The sequence below is a fragment of the Molothrus ater genome, chromosome 3 (assembly GCF_012460135.2).
Source record: "Molothrus ater isolate BHLD 08-10-18 breed brown headed cowbird chromosome 3, BPBGC_Mater_1.1, whole genome shotgun sequence".
In the NCBI taxonomy this organism is placed as follows: domain Eukaryota; kingdom Metazoa; phylum Chordata; class Aves; order Passeriformes; family Icteridae; genus Molothrus; species Molothrus ater.
Window position 1 is genome coordinate 18,691,964 of NC_050480.2, and position 14,121 is coordinate 18,706,084.

Consider the following 14,121-nt stretch of genomic DNA (forward strand, 5'->3'; position numbering starts at 1 on the left):
CCACCGTGGTCGCTGAACCGACGCTGTTTCTGGTTGGTGGAGATGCTCCGCTGGACCTTCAGGTGAGCAGGGGACTGCACTGAGCTGTTGTTGAGGTCACTGCTGGGGCGAGACCTTTGACCCAAGCTGCTGCTGGACAAGGAATCACCTGCTTCAAACTGCAAGGAAAACAGGTTTTCAAAGCATAAACAAAATTCAACACTACTGGTACTTCCATAGCATTATAAAGCAAAAAGTCCCAAAGGCACTTAAAAAAAAATTAACATTGTATCCAGAGTTGAATATTCTTCAAGATTAATTTTATCACTTCATCTCTGTTTAATGTGCTTTAAAAACACATAGCTAAAGCTGCACAGTTAATGAATGCTCAAAACAAAATTAGAAGGATCATGACAGAAACAAAAATGGTGCTATTTTAAAACCAAAGCCACAGAGTGGTTTTCCCTGACTTTTTAAATTTTATTTTTAATCCTAAGAGCATTCATAGCTCCAGAACAATTTTAAAATGCACTGGACTGAGTCAGGAAGACTAAAAAAGCAAGTACTGACTAAAGGATCCTTTATGGCTTTCAAAACATCTTTATAAGGTCTGTATCTCAGCCACTGAGTTGTTCATCTTTAAGAAGACTAAGTTCTATGTAAATGCAGAGGAGAAGACAAATACCCTCTTTCAAGCAATTTGAGCCAAAATGATTTTAGACCAATTCCCTCCATGCTCTGCCATCAGAAGGGAATTCTGGCTCAAAAATGTGAGAAAATGCACTCAAGGATGCACATATCAGATCTACACTTTCTTGGAACTGAAGGAAGGCCAATGAAGCAGCAGGGAAAAAAAACTTCAAAAAGAAAGAATTGATCTTTGATTTCTTGAAAAATCCATGTGGTCTACAAGATGTACGGATCCTTCTAGCTCCAAAAACAATCACAAGATTTTCTGCCACAAATCTATTAATTACTACAACGCAATAACTTACTGAATAATTCAATATACTATAAAACAGTATATGAATGAGAAAGGATGAGCACATTTCTGAGAAATAAAGGATGTCACATCTGAGTAGCCAGAAAAATAATTGTTATTAACTATTTCATATTTTAACTGAAAACACACATGACAAGAAGAAAATTCAGCACTTAAAGCCATGACACTTCAGATTAACAGCCAGCTTTTTAAAAAAGCAATTCAACACATTTACAAGCAAACATGAACATACTGGAGGATGTAATTTATTTATTCATATGGGAACTAGCAAGATATCCAAGAGGATATGAAAAAAAAAACAGCATTCAACCCAGCAACATATAAAGGCCAAACCAGAAAATGTAAACAGCACTCACTTCAGGTGGTTTTCTACCTAGAAGCAGGTAAGTGGCCATGACTTCATCGTACTTTTGGTTTACTAAAGATTCATGGATTTCTTCTCTTGAAAAGCCCATTGTGACCATAATGTCTAAAAGTAAAAAGAGCCAGATATATCAGCAGAATGCGTTTGGGTTTACTGACAACTTAAGAACAGTGAAAATAGAAAAACAGCCTTATAATTTACAAGTAACTAAGATTCAAATCAACCCAGTGAGGTTTTCTTGCTGTGCAAAAATAGAACATGCTACTAACTCCTCTCTTTTGTGTTATTTTTGTCTTAAAAACTCCCAGCTACATTATACAACTCTTAACTAATTTATAAAACATTCAATGTTATTCAACAACAAATAAAGCACTGGCAAATACAAACTGTGAATAGCTACTGGGCCAAAACAGTAACTTTGTCTAACCACAGTGGGCAAGAAGTATTGCCTTCATAAGAAAATCTGCCTCTTTCTGTCTGTTAAATTCTGTAGTCTTATTTGTCTTTTGCTGTGCTTCAAACTAAATTTCAAGATTGATGTCAGCTCAGTGAAGTCACAGAAGTAGTTATAAGGAGGCCATTGTAATGGAATTTCTCATTTAAACAAAAAGAATGCATTTTACCTGTATGATGGGATTGTAGGTGAAATTCGTAAGAGCTTAGTTTGCCTTCCAAGATAAAACTGCCTGTGTGCACCAGATGTAACATCCTTCTGAAAGTCTTACCTATTCTTTTGGTGTCATTGAAATCTGGTTCAGGCTCAGTATATGGCTTTAGTTCTTCTTCTTCATGGCCAACATTCATCCACCGATCCTTCATGATTTGCTAAGAAAATAAGAGAGCTTTAGGCCAACATGCTCTTTACCATACCCCATTACACTTGTGCTAGCTTGTCTGATGAAAAGCAATTTCATAGGAAAAGCAAAGTTCATAATAATCTGAATGCTGCTCTTTCCCTCATACCTTTTCTCCTCACGTCTTATTTTTCTTTTATCTTTCACATCCTTATGCTCCCATAAATTCATTCCTCCTATTTACCATTCCCTATACAATCACCCTGCCTAAAATACCAGAAAAAACACTGAAAAACAAAATCGTTCATTTTGTTTCTTCGCTTCCATGTGCTCTTCTTGGTTAACATCCTAAGATGCTAATGCAATACCAGCTCTATCATGATAAAGAGCTCCTTTGAATAATAGCAAAGGAAGTGTTTAGAAACTAAGGTATAATTCAGAAAAGTGCTGATGCTTCCTACAGTCATTAGTTTCAACATCATGATGCCAACTGGTCATTTTTTCCTATGGATCTGCTCACTGCACTTGACCTAAATATGTTTCCAAGTTTGACTGGAGGGACAAATGCCTCTTAACTCTATAACATGCAGTTATTTACTTCAACAATTTCTCCTGCCTTCTTTGGAAAATTTCCTTCTGTTGTGGCCTGGATCTTTTTGAAGGCCTTCAAGATTGATTGTCCGGAATCCCTAACCATCACAATTTTTCCTTTAAGAGCATATTCATCTTCAAACAGCCGAAGTAATTTTTCCTCCTACAGCAACAGGCACGCGTGTCTCTTCAGGGGCAGATGCTAATACTGCTCACTACATGGATACAAGAACAAAACAAATGCCAGCAAGTCAAGTTCCCCACAGGCTCCAAATCTGCCTCGCAAACACTAAATTAAGTTATTTCTCACAAAGAGCCGAAGACTCAATTGTCCATTGATATAACCTAATTCTTTGTATGTAGTGCTGCTGTCAAATTACAGACCCCAACAGCTGTACCCTTACAAGAACAATACAGAACTTTGTGCCAATTAACATTTTGCTGACAATAACACTTAAAGATTTTTTCTATCATGGAACTGATTTTTTTGCTGTTGAGGGGATAAAGAGGGAGGGATGGTGAACACATACTGCTATACTGTATTTCTGACATACAGAACATAAGTCTACTTGACAACACACTTGGGTTATGTATTTGTAGCCTTGCAGGAACAGAAGATACTCCCCAAAGTGTACTATGCACTCTCTGCAATCATAATTTTGTAAAGATACTGTTAAGTAAATCTGAAGTTTAAGCACGATGAAGTGGATGACAGAAACCACTGCTCAAATTCTACCTCCCTTTTCTTTATCTTTCTTGAATTAACCAGCAAGCCTGGAAATTCCCACTAACAGTTCTTCATGTCTCCTCAGTAGGTGGATCTGGAGTTCAATGTAATCTGCTCTCTGTTTCCATCTACATTTCTGCTGGCTTCTGCCTTTTAAATACATGATCTCAGAGGCACATTGAGTTATTGTACAACTCTTCAACAGGCTCTTACAATTAAGCATTTTGAACCAACACAAACAATCCAATTCCAGGATCAATACTACATTTGTGTAAGTTCTGCTGGGCTTTCAGTCAGCTGATTAAAGAGCAGCAGCCTTGGTGAGGGTATTTAGAAATCTGACTCAAACTGTACTTCTTAAACATCAATCCAAACTAAATTTCAACCAATTAGATATTATTGATAAGTTTTCTCTCAATTTTTGGGAAAACTACCTAATAAAAATCTGGTCGGGCTCAAGTCCTGTCTGTGTCAAAATTATTTTGCTTTATTACACTCTGTTAGCATAAATCTACTCTGGAGAAATTTCAGAGCAACACTATGCAAAAGAATTAATGACTGGGGCAGAGGGAAAGAGGAATTTGTTGAAAACCTGACAGTTAAGAAGTATTTTCTGACAGTACATTTTTCCCATCGCTTCCTGGGAAGATTTACTGGTTTATAACAACATTCTCTTGTTTCAAAAATGTTTCTTCTCGGCTGCAACCATGAAAAAGTTGAGAGGAAGCATTTTAATAAAGATTTGCCTGGTCCTTACCAGAGGACAAGTGCTAAACCTAACCCATATGGTGCTGGTCCTCTGTGGATCTCAGGTTTGATGCTGATATCACTGACAAACATCCTTTTGGATGGTCTCCCAAAAACATGCATGGGAATTGAGAAGCTGTACGGCTGGGACTGAGCAAATAATCAGAAGGCAAAGCACGAAAAAATCCCCCCTCATCTAAGATGACATTATTTTTCCACTTGTAGAAGTTTCCAAAGCATTTATACTTTCATTCTAAACATGTATTTTTAGAAGTGTTCAGACAGAAATTTCTTTCCAAACCACATACCACACTTTTTAATTCAGCAAATGTGATTTCAGAAATATTCCTCCAATAAAAAAAGGTTGTGATGCCTGTCTCCCCCTCAGGTTAGCATACTGATCAATGCCTGATATCAGTATTTTGGAACTGGCTCAAGACCTTGGTCACACATAACATTTACTTTCTCTATTCCACACAATCTGACTGCCTTGTCCTTTCAGTGAGACTGCTATCCAACACCTTTCTCCTGGGCCAGGAAGGAATTTTACAAAAACCAGGTAACACTACAAAATCTAGAATGAAAGTGAAAATAGATTTGAAGAGAAACTGCTGAAAATCCAGAAGAAAATCCAATAAAAGAAAAAACTATTTCCCTAAAATCTAAATATGACACACGTAAACTGTGATCTTTGAAGTGACTACACTCTTACTATTATGTTCTTTAGACAGTAATCACAGAACATAATGAGCACATATCAGTAAAGCAGATGCTATCATTCACTAGTCTCTTCAGCAGAGATTTTATTCAACTTGAAAGTATTTATAAAAAGCCATAAACCAGCAACAGCTCAGAATGAGTTGCATGCAGACAGAGCTCAGTGAGGGCACGCTTCCTTGCACAGGTAGCCTCCATGCCAGGAAGTATAAGTCATGTTACTACAAACAAAAAGCTGCTTAAATCGGATTTATTCTCTGGAACACATCCATTGCTGCACAAGTGTAGAAAGATGAAACAAAAGTCACTAGTGATTAACTCATGCCAATACCATTTAAAAAGTATTCTATTTATCTTCTGCTCTACTTTCATCTCTATGGTAAGTAGATGTTATTTTAAAAAATCCCTCTCTGTTAAAGAATTCATACAACAGAACCAGGCAGCTTTTGGAGTGAACTCTACACCAATTATTTGTTAAATATCAGCTATGCATCAAGTATTATCCAAGACATCAATCTTGAACAAAACAGCACCTTAAAAAACACTGAAGCTTTTACACAACTTACAAGTTGTGCACAGTTCTTTTCCGCATCACATGAAAAGAAAACCTAATTTACTAACAATGACAATCATAACTCATTAGAAATCCTCAAAACAGATTTTACCTGAGGGACACAGCAGGAATTATTATATATATAAAATTTCCAGCTACTCAGAAACAAAACTACCAGAAGAGGGAGAAGAAAGGCTCAAACAGAAATAACTAGCCATCATTAGCTTACCATTCAGAATTTGTAGTGTTTACATGTATTACAGCACTAAAACAAACTCCACACTCTTTTCCATCAGCTAGTTATTCTTCTCCCACCTATGCTTTTTAAAAAGTCATGAAAAAGCTAATGCTATTACCTGCTGCTGGTTGCTAGTCTTGTGTATATATATATATATATATATATATATGTGTGTGTGTGTGTGTGTGTATATATATATATATTTATGAAGATATTTACAATCTTGTCCTGCTTTCCACACATTTTGAACTAGCTCCGTTATCTGACTGAAACAAGTGGGAACAGTTCGCACTTTGAAATGCTCTTATTTTAGTTGTTAATCAGCTGCAATTAAGGTTAGATTTTCATTAACACTTTCTATTTTCAAGCTGCGCTGTTTCTGGAACATTGCCTTTTTTTTTTAACAAGAGTTTCGGGCCCTTAAAACAAGAACAAAGTATCTATCCTGAAAAATTAAGAATTCTCAAGCAACTGTTGTATGTATTTTATTCTTAATTTGAGTCCCCTTTTTTCCAAGACAAAATTACTCACTTCCAAGCTGCCTCGTTTTATTGGATTCAGTACTAGTAGCTTCTTCAGCAGATTTTCACAGTCTGTGGACATATAGAATGGAATGCGGTACTTCCCTCTCAGTACGCGCTCCCTCAGTTCCTGTAAAATCAGAGTTTTAAAAGATGAGCTCCTGATGACACAAAAAATTAAAACCAGCAGAAGCCAAGCTTTCATACTGTAACTGTACCTTTAGATTCTGACCATCAAATGGCAGTGATCCACTCACTAGTGTGTACAAAATCACCCCAAGGCTCCACACATCCACTTCAGGGCCATCGTATTTCTTTCCTTGGAAAAGTTCAGGAGCGGCGTAAGGTGGGCTGCCACAAAACGTGTCCAGTTTATTACCAACCGTGAACTCGTTACTGAACCCAAAGTCTGCAATTTTAATGTTCATATCTGAATCAAGTAGAAGGTTTTCTGCCTAAGAGGAAAATAAAGAGGAAGAGGACAATTTCTATATCAGATTAAGTATAAATATATATATATAGTGCAATATATAATTTATCAATAAATACAAAAATGTTTTTTCTAAAACAGTTCACCATCTGCCTCTTTCTTGCAGAATAAAAGAAACTAATGCCCCATACATGTTACAAGGACTGAAAATCAGGAATGCTTACTCAAGAAAATATAACTATTAAAAGCAGTTAAACAAAATTAAAAGTCAGCTGGTCAATCAAATATGAACATTTTATACTCTGGAAGAAATAACTTAGTTCAGCTTTAGAGTGAAGTATCTAGACATCTCAGAATAGCAGTTGAAGCTTTTGACAGGTTCATACCAATTTCTGATGCCAAGGAGAGTAAATTGAATCCTAGACATCATCTACCCATTATGGCAGAGTAAATGTTAGAAGGAATTTAAGACTTAAGAAAAAGATACCTTCTGCTTGTAAGATGAAACACTTCAAGCTACATGCTGTACTTTAGCATTCTGTACAAAAAAATCCTCTCCCTCTTATTATTAGTGTTTGCTTCAGCAATAGCAACACCAAGGTGTCAGGACTCAAGGATTTAATTATTTTCACACAGAACATATTCTATACATCTAAGATTAATGCCTGTGCAGCAATCACGTGAATGCAATGCATCATTATACATAGATGCAAGTGTACAGGTACCTGCAGAGTCAGTAAACAGTATCTTATATTTAGCATCACAGGTAGATAAGATTAAAAGGGTGAAGTTACAGAAATACTAATACATTATTGGGGGAATATATTGATTTCAAAATGCAAGACTGCTGTGCAAGGAGTGCAGCAGAACTGGGCAATGTTTATTTATCGAACTGGGTCTCAGCTCCTGATCTGCGTGCCAGCAACACAAGACAGCACCAAGCAGAGCAGGAATCATACTTTTTCAACAGGAGGCCAGATGTTAACCAGACTAGAGGGTTCACCTTATGCCAAACAATAGCTTTACAGCAAAGAGACATCTCTCATCAGATGCTGTGCCCAGAATTGAGCCCAGAAAATACAAAAATGTTTTGGCTCACAATCAGAGAAGCAGCAATCTAATTGTCAGCAGATTTGATTAAAAGGGTAAACATGATTTTGTCTGGGTTTGTTTGAGCTTATTTCTAATAATTTCACTTACACTCTCTGAACAGAACAGCAGACTATTAACTACTAATATATCAAGCCAATAGCTGCACAACAGAATTTAGCCTTTATCAGGAGTAAAATACAGCCCATTTTTACAAACTCTATCCTGGAAAATATTTTATTTTTCCAATTCATGACATGTAATCCCAGCTGGTTCCAGCAGACAGACTCACAGAGCTGTTTTCCAGATCTGACAGCTTTCTACACTACTTCACAAACACTTCATTTTCCTTGTGGTGAAAACAGTACTGTCAGTGCAGCTGCTCTGTGATTACAATTGTCCTTCTAGTTCAACAGTATTCTGCTACCCAAGTGCCCCATGCTTACAGGTTTCTTACTTCAAACAAAAATACCGAAAGACCTTTTTAATATGCCAAATAGAAAGACGATGCTCTTGTTGATTACATGTTCAGAGTAAAAACTAGGACCTGAAAAGGTAAGTTCTGTGCATCATAGGATGAGCAAAACTGGAATTGGTTACAGCCCTCTCAGAACAAATTGTTTATAACTACAAAGTAAAAAGGAGACAATTTTTCAACCAGAATAGCCCGGATAAACTCACATATTTTCTTCCACATCTCTCCAGTTTAGTCTGAAAAATCTTGTAAATAATAGAGTTTACCTGGTTATTAAAACCAAAAAGTCTTATCAAAAATATCCAAAGTGGTGCTAGATCTCTGTCTTGTTGTGCTGCAGTATCAATTGCTCAATGTACTGATACTGTAGAGAGTCAACAGAAGCAGATGAGAAGGCAGACACCACTGTAAAGTTGCTTTTCCTTCTCCACAGCTCTATGAGAAGAGTTTTAAATGAGACAGAGATGTCATATCACTTGGAAAGAAGAGATGAAGCAGAAACACCTCCTCAAAGCCACACATTTAGCCTTTTTTCCCTCTGGAAAATATATTTTTCATCGGCTAGGCTGACTGGCTCTCAATCACACTCTACTCTGAACTTTTCAAATGAGTCTAGCATAACTCCAGCCAAGAGAAGACACAGAAAAAATAAAACAAAAGTTATTTTGGAGCCTGCCTGGCTGCCTTGCAATTAGGAAAGAGATCAGCAGCAGACTCCTTGTTGCAGGTAGTTCCTGTGTGAATATTGCAAAGCTGTTTTGCATAGGCTTGAGAGCACAGCCTGTGAGCTGTGTGTGCTATGGAACTAAGAAATGGAAGAGAGGTGGAGGCTCTAAGGGGCTCTGGGAGAAAGAGCAAGACACAGAATGCTGAGTAACTGCAGGGGTTAATGAGGCAAGATTCAGTCAATAGCTGGGCTGAAGGAGCCAGAGCTAGATAAGCATGAGGAAATGGCTGGCTCCCTACTCCCAGCCAACCTAGAGAACCTGGGAAGGGCTTGTCCTGGCTGGCCAAGAGGTCCCTGGGTGCAGTCTTCTGCAAAGCTCAACGGAAGTGGCTGCAGTATTCTCCAGGGAGCTTGACAAAACATTCACAGGCTCCAAACCATCAGGCAAGATATAGAGGAATTTTTTTTAATCAAGATTTCGGTGAGATTCAATTCTTTTTTTCTTCCTTGCATTCCGACTTCAGAGTGCTGGGCAGGCATCTCCACCATCAGATGACAACACTCCTGGGGCAGGGACAACTCAGCAGAAATGGATGTATTTATTTGTTATCCATCCTCATGTGCACATGCAGGAGCTGGGAGATTTGTGGGTATCAGGGAACAGATTTATATGAATGAGGTTCAAAGAGTGCTGCAGTAAAGATACTGGTGAAGAAAAACCCTTAGGAATTATTCAACTCAGCTTTTCACAAGTATCCAGATACATTAGTAAGAAAGAATCAACACCAGTGTTTTCTTTGTAAATGTTCCAAGACATCAAAGCAACAGCACAAGACAGCTTTTAAGTGGGTGAAGATGATGTCCAAGTCTCATGATACCTAAACTTGACATGAAGACAACTTCAGGCAAGGCTTAGGTTGTACCTGAATTTGCTTAACTCTTAATATGGTCTGGTGGTTTACACAGATACATTAACAAAAATAATTTTAAAAACCCCAACTAATTTCTGTTTATCTTTAATTGATTTTCCTGTCCAAATTAAACACTAGAATACACACCAAGAGCTCAAAGAGATTAAAAACTTAATGTATTTCTTATAAATCACTGAGGAAAGAGTGTTTTATATATCCTTGCAATATACCTTAACTGGAAATATTTTAAATAAGTAGTGATTGCTGGTATCAATTGATCTTCTGCAGCTTCACTGTGTAGATACCAGCATCACAGCAGGTATAATTCTTTGGAGAGTATGTCTTTTTCTTAAAGCCAAAACTAGAATGAAAGTAACACATGTTCTATTCTTGTCTCTTCCCTGTTCCAAGAGGCAAGCTACAATATTTTTGCGCTTCAGGAAATTGAGAATGAAATATAAGTGATAGAGTTCCTTCATTCACATGTTTGAAGCATTCACACGCAGTAGCAAGGACTAATACATTGAATGAAATTAAGTCTGTATGATAGGCAGCAAAAATAAAAGAAATAACAACCTACCTTAAGATCACGATGAACTATGCATTTTTGATGACAATACTGTACAGCAGATACAATCTGAAACACCAAGATGATCAGTGAAATATTTTATTTCAACTTCACTAAAGTTTTTGCATATAATTTAGTAATTTTGTTTCCTGATATGATTCATTAGAACATAAGAAATGAATAAAGTGTTTATTTTAAAAAATATTCATCTAAGTTTCTTTCATTAAAGCTTAGATAGTAAAACCAGAAAGTTCCTATAAGCAGCTCATTTTCCTACTAAAAAGTTTTATACATACCATTCAAGATAACTGGAGAACCATATTTTAAAATGCAAATCACTCAATGGTAATAACTATTGAAAGGAAATTAATCCACCCTTCAAGACAGTAGCCAGATACATCAGCTCAGAATTTATTTTCTAAAATATCAACTGTGTATCTTTGCAATTCATCCCTAGCAGAACAATTCATTTGACATTTTCACATCTTTCACATATACAACAAAAAACAAGTCAGAAACAGAAAGCTAAGAGCAGTTTCTTTAAATGTTAATTATATAACTTAATGCTGAAAAACACCAAACTTGATATATTTATCTGATTAAAGCTTTTCCAAAACAATCACTAAAACCAGAGTAAGAAAAGGGTTAAGATGAGAAAGTCTGTAGTAAGAATATAAAAGCCTATTACAGAATAGCCTTCATACGAAACAGTGACATGATACAGCAGTACCTGTCATCGTATCAACATCTCTAGATAGAACAGCTGTAAAATTCTAAAATATCCAGAAAATGATTTAAACCTCAAGTGAGTCACAATAAAAAAGTGACTCTTGGGAAAACTGACTAAAAGAAAATGTAAAACAATTTTACTATCTTTAGACACTATACAGGAAGCAGATATTTTTCTCTTCTGGGATTTTTTTTCCACTGCAGCTTTAATAAACATTATAAAAAAAATTTGTTAAGTAAAAGAAGTTTGCTCACACTCATGTCTACCTGAAAGCAACATAAATAGAAACAACAAAAAAGAATGGACACACTAACTTCATACCTGCCTGAATTTTGAACGAGCCTCTTTCTCTTTCATTCTTCCATGTGCAACTAGGTAGTCAAACACTTCTCCTGAGCATGACAAGGACAAAACATCAGTATTAATTTTTTTTACTATCACACACAATCAAAACATGCTTGAAAATAACACACACTTCATAGTGCTCCCCTTCTTGAAGGGAAAGCAAATAGAAGCAACCAGGAAAAATTCGTTCTGACTTTTTGTACTGGATTTCATACAGACAAATAATAACTAAGAAGTAAAAACTAAGTAGTATGAAGGAAGCCTTCATACTAGGACTTCTTCAATTTTTAACATAAATTTACTTAATCACTGTGAAACAAACAGAATCAATCATGAAAATTAGTCACGTTGTGTGTAAGACACATTGGGAATCAGGCAACTTATGCACCAGATTTGTTTTGAACATCTCTAGTGGCATCACTTAATGCTATTTATATGATTTCTGTTTATTCTCTCTCATTCTTTTCCTAATAAAGCTGCTCAAATGCCTTTCAGATCCTCATCTTTGCACTGTCTCACAGCAGCCTTTCCTAGCTGGTCACTGGCGCTGTGCTGGATTCTCTTCTCACATTCAAACATTTCCCATTCAGATGCTAAGCAGCTTCTCAAGCAGGCACTCACTATCCCTCTCACTATGAGCCTGCTGGTTCCCCTTCCTGTGTTACTGATTCCCATCCCCGGATCTGCCTCTTCAAGAGCTTTGGCACACATTTGCAAGATAAAATGAGGCACCAGTGCTTGCCTAAATATAGCTGATAAATACGAGTGGAGAGTTTTTGCCAGAATCTGTGCCAGATTATCTCCTGATACTGCAGCAGGAGCCTCAGAATGAGGACTACCCTTGAGCACAAACCTAAGAGGTTGCTTAACAGAATCAAGAAATCCTGCCCTGAGAGGTCTGCTGGGACTGCTCTGAAGGCCAGATTGAAATAACCCATTAAATCCTTAAAGCGTTTCTAGGCATGTAACTGGCATTTCAGTTTATCCTTAACGCACATTTCAGAATCTACTTACCCCCACTGGCATATTCCATTACCAAATACAACGTCTTTTCAGTCTCAATAACTTCAAATAATTTTACTGCAAGAAAAATGAATGAGAGAGATTGCAGCCAGGAGTAAAAGCATAGCACAAACAAACAATTATACTCATGAAATGAGTATAATTTATGGCCAGTGATAACACTAAATCATACAGAAACTTTATATCCTTTAGGCAAGCATTCTTTTGAGAGGGAAAAAGACCAAAAATTAATTTCTAAATCACAGTTGATAATAAAGCATATTAATTCACAGTTTTCACAGAAGTTTATGTGCACTGTACAAACGAGTTCATGCTGAAATTAGTTTCATTTGACACAGGCTTAAATTAAAGATCATACAAACCTCCTGTTTTGCTAGCAAACTGCTCACAGTCAGAAATCCAAAATTCTGACCAACTAAAAACCAAGTGGATACCAGAAATATTAAGTCTGACTTTCCTCAGATTGCAATATAACCACTCATTTAAAACAAACACACTCCCACCACCACCCCCAAGAAAACAAAAAACGGCAGAAGCTATGAATGCTGAAAAGCAACAAACAATTTAAGGGATGAGAAGGGAGTGCCTAGCATGTAATAACTTGTACATCTCATCCATACCTTGTATGCAACAAGCCCTCTGGCCAATTCAAGACCATTAACTGTCTCTGGAACAAGACTGTCCAGCCCTCCTCAGCCAGAAGAATTGTCATCACAAAGTAGGGCCCTGAAGCTGTGGGGTAGGTGAAAGAACTAAAGCAGAAAGGGAAAATTACATACTTGGTAATTCTAATTTTTTGGAAATATCAGTCAGCAGGAGTCTTTCCTAGACTGAACTAATGGAGTTCTGCTACTCTCACCTAAGAAACTCATGCTTTTGGGTCTGAAGAATAATCTCAATAGAAGAGGGGAATTGGGATACTTGATAGACTGGAGAGCTCACATCTACTCTGTGTAAGGCTTTCCTGGACTGAGCAGTTTACCTCCTCTGAGCAAAATTCTTGATGCAAGCAGAGTCAATAAAAGAGGGGAGACAATGAAGCATTTACTGGATGCTTACTGTCCCTATTAGCTCCAGAAAAAGTTTAACAGCAGTACATTCAAATATAGCCAAATAGAATAAAATGTAAACAGTATAACAGAAAAAAAGTCAGCAGAAATGCAGGGCTCCTACCAATATTGGGATGATTCAGAATCTTCATTATTCGTACTTCTCGAAACAACTGTCAAGGAAGCAGGACAATTTCCTTAGAATGTGTTTATTAGGGAAAAATTACACAAGATATGCAATTTTAAATGGCAAGAAGACAGAAAAGGCCATAGAAAGTAGCATTAACATAAAATACAGACAAATATAGTGCAGTGAACTCCAGAAAATATAATCTATATCTTATGCATTAAAATAAATATAACGACCTCAAATATCTACATACCAAAACCAAGCTAATTTTTAAGCATTATGCAAACAGACACAGTAAGTTGCACAGCTCTTTCTGGAGTTCCACATTGACCAAACCCCACATATTGTTCACACAAGCATTCACACTCTCTTTCTCTGATCTCTTTGGTGACTGGCAAGCTCAGCCAATACCCCGAACACATCGAAACTATAGGTGCAAGTACAAGGTGCAGCTTTAGACAGAAGTCACA

At 36.9% G+C, this 14,121-nt stretch overlaps 1 protein-coding gene across 6 annotated transcripts in view; it reads right to left on the minus strand.

The window, feature by feature from the left end:
* MARK1 (microtubule affinity regulating kinase 1) overlaps nucleotides 1-14,121 on the minus strand; it is a 58,771-nt gene that overhangs the window by 13,983 nt on the left and 30,667 nt on the right. For 4 of the 6 annotated variants that reach the window (XM_036404605.2, XM_036404603.2, XM_036404606.2 and 1 more), the window contains exons 4-12: nucleotides 13,646-13,694; nucleotides 12,464-12,529; nucleotides 11,426-11,496; nucleotides 10,387-10,443; nucleotides 6,453-6,689; nucleotides 6,245-6,364; nucleotides 2,072-2,171; nucleotides 1,339-1,451; nucleotides 5-158 (exon numbers count right to left, since the gene is read on the minus strand). In XM_036404605.2, coding sequence (XP_036260498.1) covers nucleotides 5-158; nucleotides 1,339-1,451; nucleotides 2,072-2,171; nucleotides 6,245-6,364; nucleotides 6,453-6,689; nucleotides 10,387-10,443; nucleotides 11,426-11,496; nucleotides 12,464-12,529; nucleotides 13,646-13,694 — 967 coding nt within the window. Of the gene's footprint in view, nucleotides 1-4; nucleotides 159-1,338; nucleotides 1,452-2,071; nucleotides 2,172-6,244; nucleotides 6,365-6,452; nucleotides 6,690-10,386; nucleotides 10,444-11,425; nucleotides 11,497-12,463; nucleotides 12,530-13,092; nucleotides 13,225-13,645; nucleotides 13,695-14,121 lie in introns of those variants that run through there. The other 2 variants (XM_036404607.1, XM_036404608.2) reach the window with 2 other exon arrangements.